General features: G+C 40.6%; 1 protein-coding gene across 1 annotated transcript; it reads right to left on the reverse strand.

Annotated features, from left to right (window-relative positions):
- Positions 1–590: 590 nt before the first annotated feature.
- Positions 591–13,337, reverse strand: tmem86a (transmembrane protein 86A). The gene is made up of 3 exons (XM_012853253.3): positions 13,154–13,337; positions 6,094–6,358; positions 591–3,067 (listed from the first exon to the last, which is right to left on the reverse strand). The coding sequence occupies exons 1-3, from the start codon at positions 13,172–13,174 to the stop codon at positions 2,640–2,642; spliced, it is 714 nt and encodes a 237-aa protein (XP_012708707.2). The 5' UTR covers positions 13,175–13,337; the 3' UTR covers positions 591–2,639.
- Between the last annotated feature and the right edge of the window lie 3,509 nt (positions 13,338–16,846).

A 16,846-nucleotide genomic window follows, 5' to 3' on the forward strand; every position in this document is an offset into this window, starting at 1 on the left:
CCACCTGTGAGTGATTCAATCTCAGTAAATACGTAGCAGAAAGTCAGAGACAGAGTTGTGGAGAGGTTCATAGCATATATTTTAAAACAATATCCCAAGCTTTGAACATTTCACAAGCAGTCCCTCTTCTGCAAATCTATACAACAGCAAAGCTTTAAAAATAAGGTTGTTTGCTTAAAGTGCCAGACCCGGCGAGAAGAAATTCAATTAAAGAAACAGCCAAGAGGCTTTTGGTAATTCTGGAGGAGCGGCAGAGATCCACACGACAGGTGGGAGAATCTGTTGACAGGAAAACTATCGGTTGAGCTCCCAACAAATTCAATTAAATTTAGTCCCAATTCAAAAATGACTTTGTGGATCTGCCAGGCAAAACAAATCAATAAATCTAGCCTTATATAAATATTTGCTGAAGGAGGCTAAGAAGTATTGACAGTTTACCACACAGCCATGCGGAGGACACAGAAGAAGGTGATCTGGCAAGATAAAACTACATTTGAACAGACTATATGCAAAGTGAGGTGGAAAACTAACACAGCAATTAACCTGGAAATAACATTATCCAGCAAGATTCTGGAGGTTGAAAAAATACTTGGGTAAGAGGTGCACCTTTCTGCAGAGCACAGAGCCTAATCATCCAATCAGAGCTTCAAAGGAATAGTTTAAAGCACATTTAGAATGGCCCAGTCAAAGTCCAGACCTAAATCCAATCTGCTGCAACCAAATGGACGCTCTCCAACCAACTTGGCTGAGCTTGAGCGGTTTTGCAAAAGGAAAATTAAGATTCATTTCCTTCTCTTGATGTGCAAAGGTGAGAGAACCATCCCAAAACACTTTCCTGGCCCAGATATGTTCTCCTTTGTGTTAGTCTAGTACATAACATCAATAAAAAGGGCCGCGGCTGCAACAGGTGGCAAAATGTGGGGAAAAAAAGTTCAAAGGATAGAAATACTTTTGCAAGGCGCTGTACGGTAAAGAAAACATGTCCAGCAATAGAAACAGCAAGTCAAGTCATGGTTTGGATCTCCTCAGTCAGAACTAAGTCAAACTGACATTTTCTGCGACTTATATAATAAAGCTGCAGTTCTAAAGAGGAGCTGGCACAAAGAAAGATTTAAGAGCCTTTATACAAAGACATGAACATACCCAGAGTGTCCATGTCATGCCAACTCTGTCGGGTCGCGGTACTCCTGGCCTTGAGCTGGGTCTGACTTTCACTCGACAGTTAAGACAAAGACAACGCACACTCAAAATGAAACGCATGGAAACATGTAGACGTAGTTTGGTAAGACACTCCCATATGACTTGAACCTAAAAGGAACGACAGCAGGAATGAAGACAAACGATGATCGGACACGTCGAGAAAAAACACTGCAGCGGATTGATCGGAAACGTCCTGTGAGAAGGAATAATCGGCAACGACGGGGTAACTGTTCCCTTACTATTGTCTCCCCGTTTCTCCCAAGCCTGGCCGGCCCCGCTTTTCACATCACGTAAATATGTGCGCGCGTCGTTCTGAGTGAGTGGATGCCTGCAGAGTTAATCAGCAAATCAAGTCCGGTCAGCAACAAAAAGTGCTTTCTTTCCCTGCTTTCGCAGCACCGACAGTTGACAGGTGCTGTTGAAGGTGATGCAGGCGCCGTGAGCAACACGTTGTACCTGCAGGACCTTACCAGCAGCAATTAGATCTTAAAACAGAAGGATCACGCTTCAGTTTTAAAAAGGAAAAAGTACTCCTCAACGAGGCATCCAACATCTGAAGCTTTTATACGTCGCATTAAAGTAATTTTCTTTCCAGATCGTTATTCAAAGAGACCCTAAATGAACAAAATAAATATTTGATTCATTAAAAGGGAGCGACGAGCACCGGAAGAGAAATCGTTGCAAATGAAATGAAAGGGACAGCAGCTAACTAATTAATCGAGGTATGGACGTGCTCTTAATTCTAAGATTAGCACCGTTAATGAAGGAGGACATGGAGGGACAGATATGAGTAATGGTTCGTATAAAAAATATCCCTTTTGAAAGAGTTGGCATGCATTAAAGCAACAATAACAACAAAAAAACACACATATATGAAGTTCTAAACTGTCCCAATGGACCACTCAAAGTACAAATGTGTGGCGGTGTGTCTGCATGGAGACTGTGCGTCAAAGCGCCGTGTGGAAAGTGAGGTAAGAGTGTAAATCAGTCGCAAAACTGCACCAACACGCTCACAGAACCCCCCCCCCCCCCCCACTCACAATGCTTGAAAGTGCCCAACAGCTTTCTCCCCTTCAATCAAACCAATTCCAAGGACATTAATGCTTTTTATAGGAGGTTATTAACTCTACGATTTTCTCCTTTATACCTTGGTTGAGAGACAGCTTTTCCTAAAGTTCGATTGCACTCGGGAGGGGCTGAGAATAATACAACTGTATCTTCTTTATAAGGAGATACACATAAGACTACCATACTAGTGGGATTGCAGGGTGATGGTCGTCACGTAGTGGATCAATTGCCGTGACAACAATCTTGTGGGAGCGCCACACCGTGACGAAGGCTGGGGGCTTGGGATCCGGCGGGGAGACGCGCCAGCGGCCTCTCAAGGCCGGCGTTGGAGCCATCTCCCCAGCCCCGTGCTTTCTGGACACCGCTGCGCCTCATGTTCTCTTCAAGGAAACCTCCACATCCTGGCACTCGACGGCTGAGAGAGCTATGAGCATCTGCGCGGCGTAGTAGGTGGCCATGATGATGGCCCGCGAGTGGGGCACGGGGAAGCAGAACTTGTTGACGGCGATGGTGAGGTCGGAGACGATGAAGAGCACGGCGCCCAGGCAGGCCGATAGCTTGGTCCAGGTCCAGAGGTCGTTGGCCAGCTGCAGGCCCGCGATGGCTCTCCAGCCCATGAAGCCAATCAGAGCGACGTAGACGCCCACCAGGTAGGTGAAGGGGCCGGACAGGTAGGGGTACAGCAGGAGGTAACACAGGGCGGACACAGCGGTGATCACCAGGCCAGCCCTGGCATTAATCGGCTTCATCCCAAAGGCGGACGAATAAAGGATGTGGGTGATGGCGAACATGAGAAGGCCTGCGAGACATTAAAGCAATGACACAGAGCAGCATGCTGTTTAGTTCCAACGGAACAGAAAAAAAAAGCAACTTTCCATTCATTCAGAAACACAAAAAGCAGAACTGGCAGTTTTGTTTCACTTTTGTGTGTGCCTTGTCAACATTTAATTTAAAAAAAAAATGCCTTTGAAACACATGCAAGATCCACCAGTTTTGTTTTTATCTTCAGCGTACATTTGTTACTGAAAAAAAAAACCTGGACTGCCAGGACTACTAACTAGCTCTCATATTACTGTATAAATTGCAAAATATAGTAAATACACCCAAATGTTTAAAGGAGCAATAAGCTAATTTTCTTTCTTGTTTTAGAAAGAACTAAAAATTTGTAATGTGAAGAACTAAAAGTAATATTACAGATGGACTATGGCATGACGTGACAACGCAGCTCTTCATGTTGTACTTCACCCTCATGTTTACATAGCCCAGCATGCCCCGCATGTGCGTACGTGGATGTGAACGGCTGCCACTCAGGGCTTAGCCCCTCCCTGCCCTAAAATACCACCGTCAGAGCAGCGCAGCGTCGGAGCAACATGGCGGAGAGCACCCCCAGCAGATCAAAAATGTTCTCTTGCAAACAGCATTAAAAAGTTCACTAGCCGTGTTCCTCTGAAAGGTGGAGGCTGTTTTGCTGTGTTTTTTGTCCTTTACAAATGTGCGCATACGAGACGATGCGTGAGAAGGATTAGGAGGGGCCGTGTTGCAGCTGGAGTGAAGGTATGGTGTGACGCTGCTTGTCACAAGACTTGTTTTGGTCTGCAGACAATGCTCAAGCGCCACCTAGTGGTGAAATATCGCGTATTGCTCCTTGAACAGTTGGGAGTTTTGCAAAGCAACTCATAGCTTTGCTAATCTGGCCAAAAACGTCATCTATCTGCAGGGCCTGTTTCTGCAATGTTCTGATGTTACTTGTTTACTTTTCCATTAGGTTTGATTTGATGAATTTGTGGGATGATAATAGAGTGCAATGCCGCCACTTAGCACCCAACACTGTAGCTCGACAGGCCCTATGGGCCATGTTTTGACTTCAATCAAAAAAAAAAAGCAGTCAAGCTGAGGTCCTGATCATAAAGACAATTTTACAAACTAGTAAAACTGCTTCATCGAAACAGCTGCGTGTCCTTTTTACCCTTTTGTTTTTGTTGTGGATGTGTTTTTTAGTCTCTTGAATGGTTTTATCTTAAACTTCATTTCATGAGATGATAAATTAGTCCTTCCTCTTACTACTGGCATTAACAGAAGTGTTGAAGGGGGAAATATTTAGACTACACAATATTTAATGTAAAACCTAAAAGCAATACTAAATACAAATTTAAGATTTATTCATGAAGTAAATGAAGGAAAACAATGTAATAATTTCTTACAAACATGATAATCACTTGATTCGCAACAAATGCCTCCGCCGTTCATAGAACAACCTCTACATTTAGCGTTAAATGTGTAAAAGTTGTATAAATGGCACAGCTAACAATTTCTTTAAAATAATTAACTGAAGCAATTTCAAGTGACTTTTAATTAGTCATAAATTACTTTCTGTTTCCACTGGGTAGAAATATGAGCTTATTCAGAGGCCCTTCTCACTTAGCCACCCCTGAAGACGGGAAAGACAAGAGAAAGTTTAATGAAAAAGTCACATTTTAAGAAATAAGTGAGCAAGTCATTGCTTGCTCACTTATTGGTTAATATTTTGGACAACGTCCGTTTTACATACAGGACAGAACTTGGGATCCTCCTATAGCATCTCACAAGGTCGCAGCATACAGAGAGGGATCTGTGTATTTTTTATACTGTGGTTCTGGACCATTCAGAGGCCTGGGTCCTCTTATATGCTCTCTTCTCCTCAGCTCACTAAATAGGTTTTCTATTGAACCTGGGTCTGATGACTGCGACGGTCACAGAGTAAAGTTGGTGTTGTGGCTCCAGAGACTTTACCGTGTTGTTGGATCATCAACCCAATCCCAATGACAACCCGTTGCCAGTTTTCTGGCGGAGTCCATTTTATTTCAGATGTTCATTTAGAATGTTTTGGTCTTTCAAATGAGTTCATTTTTGCATTTTCTCACATTTTAACACCGAGCATGAGGCATCAGGTGCACCTGCAGTGTATGTTGCAGAAAAGCTGGATCTAAATCTCATCAGACCAAAGCACACATTTACTGCTAAGGTCCCAGTGGAGTTTAGCCAAGTCCAAACTTTTGTGTTTGTGATGCTAGGACAGGAAAGGCTTTTTTTCTGGCATCCAAATCAAACAACTGGTTAGCTTGGATGTAGACTCTCCTGGTTATTATCAGGACTTGGTTACCCCAAGATGCCTCTTTTGTTCTAATAAGAGTTTTGGAGATTTTTCCAACCCCTTTATCACCCTGATCACTGCTCGTGTTGGCTCAAAGATGAGCGCAGGTCAGCCTAGCTGTCAAATACTAATCTTAAAAAGATCAACACACATCTGCCAAAGTCGAACAGCGTGTTCATTTGTCTCTTTCATTTTTTTTTTTTTGTCAAGAGAAAAGAGGAATTTACTCTAAGACTTTTGAAACATCCTTATTTTACCAACACATTTGCCACACTTAATGTTGATAATTACAATTCAGGCGGTGCAAACAAGAAAAAGACATGCTTGCCTAAAATATGCCCCTATTTAGAGTCAGAGCTGAAGTTAAAACATTTCAAACAACTGAAACTGTGACCAACAAGATTCATGTTTGTTTTTGCCCCGATGCACAGAGACGAGGACGATAAGGGAGGCATGAAAAATCTCCAACATGCGCTATTTAAAACTCCCTGTTAGAGAACGCCAGTATGAGTTTATGCAACAAAACTTGAGTTCATTCTGAGGGCTTTTACGTGTTTACTGAGGGTGTTTTGGTGTAAAGCCGTTTTGGAGCTCTACACCAAAACTGAAGAAACTGTTTGCGAGACACAATGTGATCCTTGTGAAAAACACAACACACACACACACACACACACATTAAAAAATGTCCTTCTCACCATGGACGAAGTAGCCCTGCTCCTGCCAGATGAGAAAGGCGTCACCCAGAGCCGAAAAGATGAGACCAGCCAAAATCTTGCGGGCGCTGGAGTGGGCACCCAGGAAGCTGAATCCATGAGCCAGCAGGAAGACCCACAGACAGAAGATGGGCAGACATTTGATGAGGGCACTGAACCAGGAAGGGCTTGAGGTGGGCAGCCACAGGACGAAGTAAACGCAGGTGGCCTTGAAGAACGGCACCAGTTTGGGGCCTTCGCTCTTGACCTGGAAGGAGATTTAACGTTTGAATAACAATCGATGGTACTCTGCGAGACGTGCTGGAAGTTAGCCACGGTTCGTTAAAGCTGTCACATCTATGCGTGCAGGACGTACAAAAACACACATCAAAAAAAAAAAAAAAGGAAACGGGACTGAAATCTGCTTTAATCATATCTGGGTTTGTGTGGTTGCCAGAGCATTCATATTGGACACGCACGTGTCTTGTTGCCTTTAGTCTCGAAGCCAAAAGGGAAATGCAAAAAGCCTCTGCCACACAGCATTGACTCCTAGTAACCTTTTTTCCTTTCTATCTTTTTTTTTTTTCCCATACAAATTTTTCTATCTTCTCATCGAGGTTTTTATTAAGTGTATTCGGGCTCCGTTCGCAGTTCCCTAATGCATTATAAGCAAAGACCAAAATAGGCTGTTTCCTATGATTTCCTAGAATGTTCTGGGAATCATTCTCAAGCCTGAAAAGCAGACAAACACAAAAGGGGAAAAGGCCTTGTTAAGAGGAAGAAGAATTAAGTGAAGGTTCACAGAGGCAGAGGCGAGGAGGGCACACGTGAAACAGAACCAGATAAGCAAGAAGGAAGAACTGTGCTGCTGAAAGATGGATGACAAACGCAGGCCAAAAAAATGGTGATCTGTAGAAAGAAAATCGCCAGGGTTCACAAAAAGGTGAGGGGAACAGATGAGAAAGGAGGACCGGGAAGCTTAAAGGGCTTTCAGGGAAGGACTTCAGTACATGAGACATTTTTACCAGCTTTTAAAAAAGGCAGCTGGGGGAGAGAGAGAGAGGAGGTGAAGACGGGAACAGAAGGTGAGAGAGAATGAGGGGGTTACTGTAGGTCACACGGCCTATTCTCCCAGAGGAAAGGGAGGAGAGAGATTGTGCAACACCTCAATACAAAAAAAAGGCGCATTAAATCACACTACAGGATGGGGTACAATATAGGAGACGGCCCCGGGTGCGTGTGATATAACCAGCAGCAGGAAAACATCCGAGGAACAAACACACGGCCCGGCACATGTCGGCAAACCTGAGCGGGCTAAAGCAGAAAAGCCAGCGGGAAGCTGACACGTTAATTTAGAGGAACGCCAAAGTGGAGCCTCAAAGCCCGCGTGTTCTCCAGAAATGGATTAAAAAGCCAACAATACGTTGAAATCTTTCCACCAAAACTAAAAACCAACTTATGCCTTCGCATTCCCCTACACCAGGGGTCTGAACAGAGCGGCTCCAACAAATGCTTGATGCAGTCGTGTCAGACGAAAAACCCCTGGAGGTGGTTTCTGGCATCTTGTTAAATCTACGCCGTGCAGAATGAAGGCGGTCCTGCGGGGAAATAGGGGGTCCGACCCGCTGTGCCTCATAAACGGGTAAGATGTAAGCAATAAGGTGCCGATTAACTGCAAATACGTCTGGGCGGAGAATGCTCACGTCTAAATGCTCTTTATTTCAAATATCCCTGCATGCATTTATTACTGATCTTGCGTTAAGTTGTGTTTGTTTATCCCCGTCCGTAGAGCCATCATTTATGATACCATGAAAATACAATATTATACTGAAATAGGTAAGATAACTACGCTGTAATACACAGTCATTTAGGTTTTATTAGGAACAGTGATATTTAAAAAAAAAAGGGTTATCTGTCTAGGTTTTCTGATAGGATTATCAATCTAATGAAAACTGTTTGGCTCATGTTTTTTTTGCAATACTAGTAGTACAAATAAGCTACGCTTCACCAACAGTGAAGACGCCAATGACTTTGCAGACAAAAGAACCTTATCTACTTTGTGTACAAATTCATTTAAGATACGATCAGAAACCTGGAAAAGCTGGTGTAGCAAGAAACAGAAGCTAATCCATCTCCATCGCAGCGTTATAAACATTCCTGTCCTACGCGCGGACGTCCGTGCTGAGGCTGCCGGCCTCCCGAGAAATCTCGTTGGGTTTTTTGGACGACATGAAACTGTCTGTTGCTTGCTTTAAACCACGACTCGCTCTGCGTTTGTGAGGGTTTTATTTCTCTGTTGGGCTGATCTCGTGCTTCTGTTTACAGACGGCGGCCAGGAAAAGCGATACAATCTAAGCTGCACGCTTGCAGCTTCCTAGTTCATCACGATGCAAAAGCTTGGCTGTTACAGTGCGTGCTTTGCCACATCCACACTGCAGCTGTCCACATTAGTACCCCTGATATATGTGTTTTTTTTTTTTTTTAAATCTTTAAATAATTCATCCCTTTTGCTTCAGAGTACTTTCACACTGAAACATGTTGCTATTCTCAGGGAGTTTTGGAGTATGCATAAAGCAAGAAACACTTTAGTTACATTTACTTAATAGAAATTGTAATATGTGCCGATAACTAAAGCGGCGGTATTTTTTGTGAAAACGTTTTTTGTCTACTGGTAACTTTTTTAAGGCGCGATTTAACCTGGAGCTACAGTCCAGGAGGAGACAAGCTGCTGGTGTAGCGACCAACACAAACTGGCTGCCCCGACGCCCCAAATGAGACCCGTCCAGGATGCCATCTTCTCAGCCGCGGTGCGTGTGTAACATGATACACAGAAATATTTAGAGACACTTGTGTACTCAACCTGGAAGAGGGGACCGGCGATAAGTAAAGCAAAGCCCCAGCAGCCGCGGCTGGCCTTTTAATCATATGACAATGCTACCTCAGAAAACTGTTTCCTGACGTCGTCTAAAAGCGATCTTGGGGTCATTTTCATTGGGACAAATTTTTATGCCCCACTTATTACGTTCAGTTAAAAAGACATGCAGCTAGAAAATCATCTAATGAGGCAAAATGGTTAATAACGGTCTCAGAAAACATTCCTGGTGACAGAGGAGTCGTTTTCGTTTCGTTTCTTTCTCTGAAACTGTGCTGGATTTTATATATGTGATCTGCAAAGGACAAAAACTTGACGAGCTCCCCGATGAGCACGCAACAGTTGGTTCGGCAGATGGTGCCGAGCGCGGCCGTGTTTATCAAAACCTAGTTTAGAGACGGAAATAAAAACAAGGGCAAACACATAGGAGCTTCCTTTGCACAGAAACGGCCCACATTATGGCATTTATGGGGTAATTAACACTTTTATGTGCTTCATTTGACTTTGATGGATTTCCTTTTAAGACCTTAACAGCTTTGCATAAGCACATATTCCCCTTGAACTTGTTTCCCCTGTTTTGTCAAATCACAACCATAACCTCCAGGGTATATTGTCTGGGTTTTATGTGAGGTAGATACAGAAAAGCAATATACTTATGATGAGGAAGAGCACGCATTGTTGTCAGGGTTTGTTTGTTTTTTTACGAATGAAAATCAGCAGTTTGGTGTGTGTGTGGCCTCAACTTTACCCTGGAATCCGTAAATAAAATCTAAAAACAAGAGGTGGGGACTCAAGATTTAAATTGGACTTTAACCTGTTTGCTTCAAACAACTTTATATTTTACCCAAAATATAAAGCTTAAGACATCTATCATTTAAAAAGTGAGCAACATTAATTCAGTCTGTATCAACAAATGCAGACCGTCTCTCTTTTTTCCCACTTTGTACGTATGTGCGCGTGAGTTGCAGCACAGCCAATCAAATTAACCAGATTTTTTTTTTTTTTAAGGGAAAAGAAACAAAGCTAAAGGACAAAGAATCTGAAATTAAGGTCTGCTGTTGCATTTTTCACTGAATGTGCAGGAAAAATATAGTTCAAGGACTATTCTTGAAGCGAGGCTTAATTTTACTCTTTTGTAAGGTCAGTTGCACTGGCTTCATCACGTTTTGAGATAAATACTGATTTAAGGACACATGCTCAAAACATGTATTTCAACATTGTTAAATTAGAAATTCAAGACTTGACTTGAGAAATACCTGTTTTTTGACCAGAGACCCAACACGGACTTGGCTGTCCGTACTTCAGACCTGAATCGGGACTTGCAAAACTGTGACCTGGTCCCACCTCTGCTAAAAACTAATGGCACCCAGGGGTCACTTAGTAATCCAAAGACGCGGGTCATCAACTGACAGGTTGGGCAAGGAGAGCTTCAATCAGAGTTTAAAAGCCAAGAGGACCGCGGTAGCTCTGGATGAGCTGCAGAGATCAACAGCTCAGGTGGGAGAACCTTATTAGGCACTCCTCACATTTGGCCTTTATAGGAAAACATATGGACGGATGCTATTAAAAGACATCCTGTTTTGATTTGTCACGACGTGGGAGGCGTCGCAAACATGTGGAATAAGGTACTCTGGTCGGATGAGACTAAAATGTCACTTTTATGGCCTACATGCAAAACGCCATTTGTGGCAAAACAATACAAAGGACAACCCACTCTGCGTGCCTCTGAACACACCATCCCCACGGTGAAATATGGTAGTGTTTCAGCATCATATGACGGGGAAACTTTTTATTAACGAGAAACGAGGAAGGTGGCTACAGTCGATGGGGGGGCGGATGGGGACAAATAAAAGGCAGTCCTGGTAGAAAACCTGTGACGAGTAAGACTTGAAACCGAGGTGGAAGTTCACCTCGCAGTACAATGACTCTAAATATACAGCCAGAGCTGCAACAGGATGGTTTACATCAAAGCTTATTGTGTGAGTATAGCGCATTCCAAGTCCCGACCTTCACCCCTCTGAGAATCTGTGACGAGACATGAAAATTGATTTTTCAGAGACACTCTCGAACAATTCTGCAAAAAAGACAGTCTTGAGATGCCCGAAGCTGACAGACAAACATCGGAGGTGTAAGTCAGTGAATCGCACTTCCCCGGGGTGCTGAATGCCTTTTATATTTGTTGAAAAGAGTAAAAAAAAAAAGACATGTATTATTACCCTTCTGCTTCAAAATTGCTCACTACTTTGTGCCGTTAGTCACTCGAGAGCGCAATAAAATAAACCGTAGCCTTTCGAAACTGTTCAAGTTCGAGGGGTGTGGATACATTTCCCTTTAGACACTGAAAGCACCCATTCCTTTTATTCTAACCTATTGTAAAACACAATTAAAGCTGCACAGTGATCTAGAATACACCATAGGTCGAAAGGACAATGGCAAATAGGGCTGGACGATAATTCAATAACAATATATATCAATCGACAGACATATGGATGATAGAAAAAAAAGGGTTGATAAAAAGTTCAATAGAACAGTTTTCCTTGCTTATGCATTCTAGCCTGTCATGTTAAATAATACTACATTCTCCCAACCAATCACAAACGCAGACCCAGGAACGATTCGCCCCATTCAAAGAGTTCAGAGAGCACCCCTTCTTTTTTATCTTTTTAAATACTTGCAGTTTTGGTAAAAAGTTGGTTGAATAAAGGGTTGAGTTTGAATTCAGCGTTTGTGTGTTCTGTATCTAAAAATGGGTCGCTAAGTAACAGCATAAAATGGCTGCACTTTAAATCTATGTGTTGAATTTGTTGATGATTATCGATACCAATCAATGTGATTTCTATTTTATCGATATGCTTTTTTTTATATATATTTTTAAAAAGATTTTATATATATATATATATATATATATATATATATATATATATATATATATATATATACACACACATACATACATATACACACACACACATATATATATATATATATATATATATATATATATACATATATATACATATACATATACATACACACATATACATATATATATATATATATATATATATATATATATATATATATATATATATATATATATATATATATATACACACACATACGTACATACATCATCCAGCCCTAATACCAAACTGGTTGCAACTAGGTGGTTGTGTAAAAGTCACGTTTGTACTATATATTTCAGAAGATAACCCCATGAATTGCGGCAGGTCTCCGGCTGGGAGAGACGGAGAGTTCCACGGCTTTCAAGCTTTTCCATGGAAGCAGATGTCACTGCGTTTCCTTGTCTCTGCATGGACAACTGCAGACCTGCACAGCATCCTTATCACTCAGGCAGCCTGTCTGGTTCAGCAGACATTCCTCAGCACAGGCTCCTCTCACACACCAGGGTTTACCACAGGCCAAGACACCCCACACCACTCTCTAAGGCCCCTGCACAAGGGGTAACATTTCACGGAGGCCCTCTCAGAGTAAGGGGAGGCCGGTGAAGGACATCTCGTCGTTTCTTTGTCGAAATAAAGCGATTACCCGGGTCAGGTCGCTACAGTGGAGCCTGCATAAGGCTATGCTAAAGCAAAAGAGATGAAAGGACAGCCATAGGCTGGTGCTGCTTGGCGCATGCGTTTACTGGAAGGATACATGAAAGAAAATAAGGCAAAGAAATGCTCGACTGAGTCACACGACACCCTTTTTTTCTTCTTCTTTCTTTATGCTATAATCAGGAGTGCCTTTATAAATGTCTGCAAACGTGTGTTTTTTGACGGGGGGAAAAAAACGAGCATAACCGCTGCAGATACACGGAGGGAGGTAAAGAAAAAAAAAACAAAGTTGCTGTAGGGCGAATATGTTTGCAGGTAACCAACAAGAATGTCAGGATATGAAGATTAATTAGAAATAGCTGCGTTTTTCTTCACTTACTACCGGTTAAACGATGATCCAGGAAGCACGAGCTGGCCTTAAGGCAGGCGTTAACAAAAATTAAACAAAGATACAGACGAGCTCATTCGACAGCTTATCCTGCCTACCCGAAGTACACAAAGAATGTAATATCGTGAAATATAAACTAGCTAAACTGACGCTGCGCCTTTCGTCTACCGTACGTGACTGTTTTTTTTTTTTTTTTTTTTTTTTGGGGTTTTTTTAAACGCCGGTTTTGACGCTGATACTCACCACGGTCACCGGAGACACCATAGCTCTCTCGAATCTGTCGAGTCGGTTAAAAGATGAAAACAGTTCAGATCCGTCTAACTGCTGCCTAAGTTCGTTTGGGTCGCCGTGTTTGGCGCTGCGATGCCAGAGGGATGCCGATTGTTTTTGTCCTCGATCCTGAGGGCGGTCTCGGCATCCCGGAAGGAGGGAACAAAGGCACGTTGACGTGGGCAGGCCTACAAATTGGACCAATAGGAGCAGAGTGTGGCGGGCAAAGAGGCGGGTCCGGCCGTCAGCGACGTCCTGATAGGAGGAGCTAGAGTGGTGTTTACATATCGAAGCAGATGGCCTTTATTTACATTTTCAGAAATGGAGGGTGTCGTGGGTTGGGGTTATTGTCGATTCTGCAACACGGTCCTTCAGTGAGCTGAGGTTACATCGGATCAGGGAATGGTTTCAGAGGGACAAACCTGTAAAAAAAAAAAAAAAAAAAAAAAAAAAAAAAAAAAATATATATATATATATATATATATATATATATATATATATATATATATATATATATATATATATATATATATATATTTATATATGTATATTTATATATGTGTGTATATATATGTAGATACATAGATAGATAGTTAGATAGATAGATAGATAGATAGATAGATAGATAGATAGATAGATAGATAGATAGATAGATAGATAGATAGATAGATAGATAGATCTGTGACATAACATAGACATAGAGAGATAATCTATGGGGTAACACAACATTGTCAAATAACTCAAAACATCTTGTGTATTTTAGCTTTCTGGCCTTCTCTCGATTAACTTAGTCACCTAAAATGGTTTTCTGACTGTCTTGAAAGAGTTCCTAGAAGTAGCAATAAATATATGGACAACGCATCGAATGAGAAGGCGAGTCCACACTTTTGACTGGTAGTATGTATATAAATAATTATTTTGATTAAACCTTATGCATGTGGTAAAATTTAATGATTATATTGTAGCTCTGTATGTTGTGTGTTGTTGTCCTGCTGAAAGTTTAACCTCATTTTCTTTCTCAAATCTATACCCATGCCGTGGCACAATACTACCACTACTGTTTAACGGAGGGGGTGTATTCCGCCACACATCGGATTTCATACTTTTTATCTGATCTACCCAAAGCCCTTTCTTCCACATAAATGCTTTATTACATTTATGCCTTGTTGCAAACTGAAGACAGGACCCTGTATAGGCTTATTCTAACAGTTTAAAATTCTTGTCACTCTTCCATAAAGCCCAGATTTATGCACTGTATAACTAAACATTTTCGTGTCAACAGATCCTTCCACCTGAGCTGTGGATCACTGCAGCTCCTCCAGAGTTAACGTGAGTCTCTTGGTCTGTAATTGTCTGTAAACTCTAAATTATTGGTTCTCACTGATAATAAAATGTGCACCCACAAATAAAGTTAATATTTAGTGTGGTGTGCCTGTTTTAACAATGTATGGGTGAGAAAATAAAACAGATCCTGTTTTTCCAAGCATTATCTTCCTCAATTTGCAGAGGTTGGGAAAAACACAAATTACACAAAGGTATATTTTACTTATTGGTAATCCTGGAATCAGTTGTTTGTTCTTAATTATTATTGGTTTATTGGTATCAGAGTGAAGGGTCTGTTTAGTTTATTTTATGGCTTTGTGATTGTTGTATTATTATTTTTCGAATGTACACTTTACTGCCTTCTTCTTTTGCAAAGTTAAAAGGGTTTTACAGAAACATAGATGAAAAGTTATTGCCAAACGGGAGACTGTCTCTGACTTCAGGGGGTAGACGTTGCCCTAAAATGTGCCCTCTAGTGAAATTGAACCGATCTGTCTTTGTCTCATATTGTTACCCCCCATAGTTAGCGGGATAATAATTGCCTCCCAGTAAGGAGAGGTCAGTACGTCTGAAATTCAGTAAGGCTGTTTGAGAGAATAAAAGAAGTGGACACGACAGAGATGGAGCTCTTTCCAGAAATCTGATTACAGGGGATTCCAGAGGTCAAGGCCAGAGGCTAAAATGTGCCCAACATTTTCTTTTTACAAGTTACAAAAATGAAGGTTAACCATGTGCAGAAAAGCAATTGTTCTAGTCAATGCCTTGAGCTGCTTACAGCTTTATAAACAGATTATTCGAAAATGTGGTGAGAAGATTATTGAAAAACTAAAGAAGTAAAATTCATTTCAGACCCACAAATCGGCTTTGTTTTTATTTATCTATTTATTTATTTATCTTTGCCTTATTCCCTCTATCTCTGATTTTTTTTCAGTCTTCATTTATGAGCCACACCCCTTTTACATCCTTTGACACAAAAATGAAAAAACAATTTGATAAAGTCAAGGCCTATAAGAAGATTACAGATGAAAATGTGTTTAAGTTAAAAGCCTTAAAGGCATCAAAATGCTACAGAAGTAGAGAACAGGGAAATTGTATCTTTTCTGCCCCCTAAAGTCGGACATGGGTAACAGTTTGTAATTTTATATTTTCTCAAACCTTTTACATTGTAAAACTGTAAGAAAAAAAAAACACCTGAATTTACATATCTCTTTTCTTCACATTTTGACACATTACAACTAAAAAGATAAATAAAAGGTTGCAAATATTAATTGTCATTTGAATAGGATTTTATGCAATGGACCAGTACAAAATATAGCACACTAAATTAGTCTACAGAAAACTTTTAATTAATATTTAAGTAGCCTACAATCATATACATTGCTAGGCAGCCTGTCTACTCCTTTAAATTTTCTGCATTTTGTCGCTTTACAACCACAAACTTCAATCAGTTTTAGCATCCATAACCTCTTTTAGGCCAATATCCCTAAATCAAAGTTAATGTACTGTTGGGTATGTTACAGTAAAGCTGCTCTGAAATTTGGCACCTTGCGAAAGTATAAATATTCCTTGAACTTTTTTCCTCCATTTTGATATAGTATAACTACTAAATTTGTTGTATTTCAAAGGGATTTTATGTCATAAAACAACTCAAAGTAGAAAATCAGAAAAGTGTGGTGGGCATTTGAATTGCGCCCCCTTTTTTTCTTTTCTTTTTCTTTTTTTTTAAAGAAAAAAAAAACTAATTGTGCCCCCTTAAATGTAACTTACCTAAGTTAATGCCATTATACAGACTATTGCTGATTATTTGAGGTATATGTTTTTTGTCTGTTTGTAATGACATATAATCTGTAATTTGAATTTATTTTGGAAAATGTGTATCATAAAAACTTAAAACCAACAAGAAATATACAAAAAAACCAACAACTTAACAATAAAGTGTTGTTACATGCATCCGAAACCCTGACAATACAGTGCCTAATATTTATTTAACCTTTGAATATTTTGTAACATTACAACCATGGACTTTAAGCTACTTGTATTGGGATTCTGACAGAAAAACACAAAAAAGTAACATATCGAAATACTTACAAATTCAAGCTTAAATTGACATGTAATTATTAGTGGATACATTTCATAACTGCCTCTTGGAAGTAATTTATGAAAAACCCAGAACATTTCTCATTTTAAAATGTACACTTTTTCATCCGGTTTGATCTTGTTTTATTTATTTATTTTACTGCTATATGCCTATGAATATAAAAATCATTGTACATATATACATATATATGTATGTGAGGCCACACAAGTTACACATGGTAACGTTGAACTTTCCAGAGCTTTCTA

This window comes from Fundulus heteroclitus, chromosome 2 (genome assembly GCF_011125445.2).
Source record: "Fundulus heteroclitus isolate FHET01 chromosome 2, MU-UCD_Fhet_4.1, whole genome shotgun sequence".
Lineage (NCBI taxonomy): Eukaryota > Metazoa > Chordata > Actinopteri > Cyprinodontiformes > Fundulidae > Fundulus > Fundulus heteroclitus.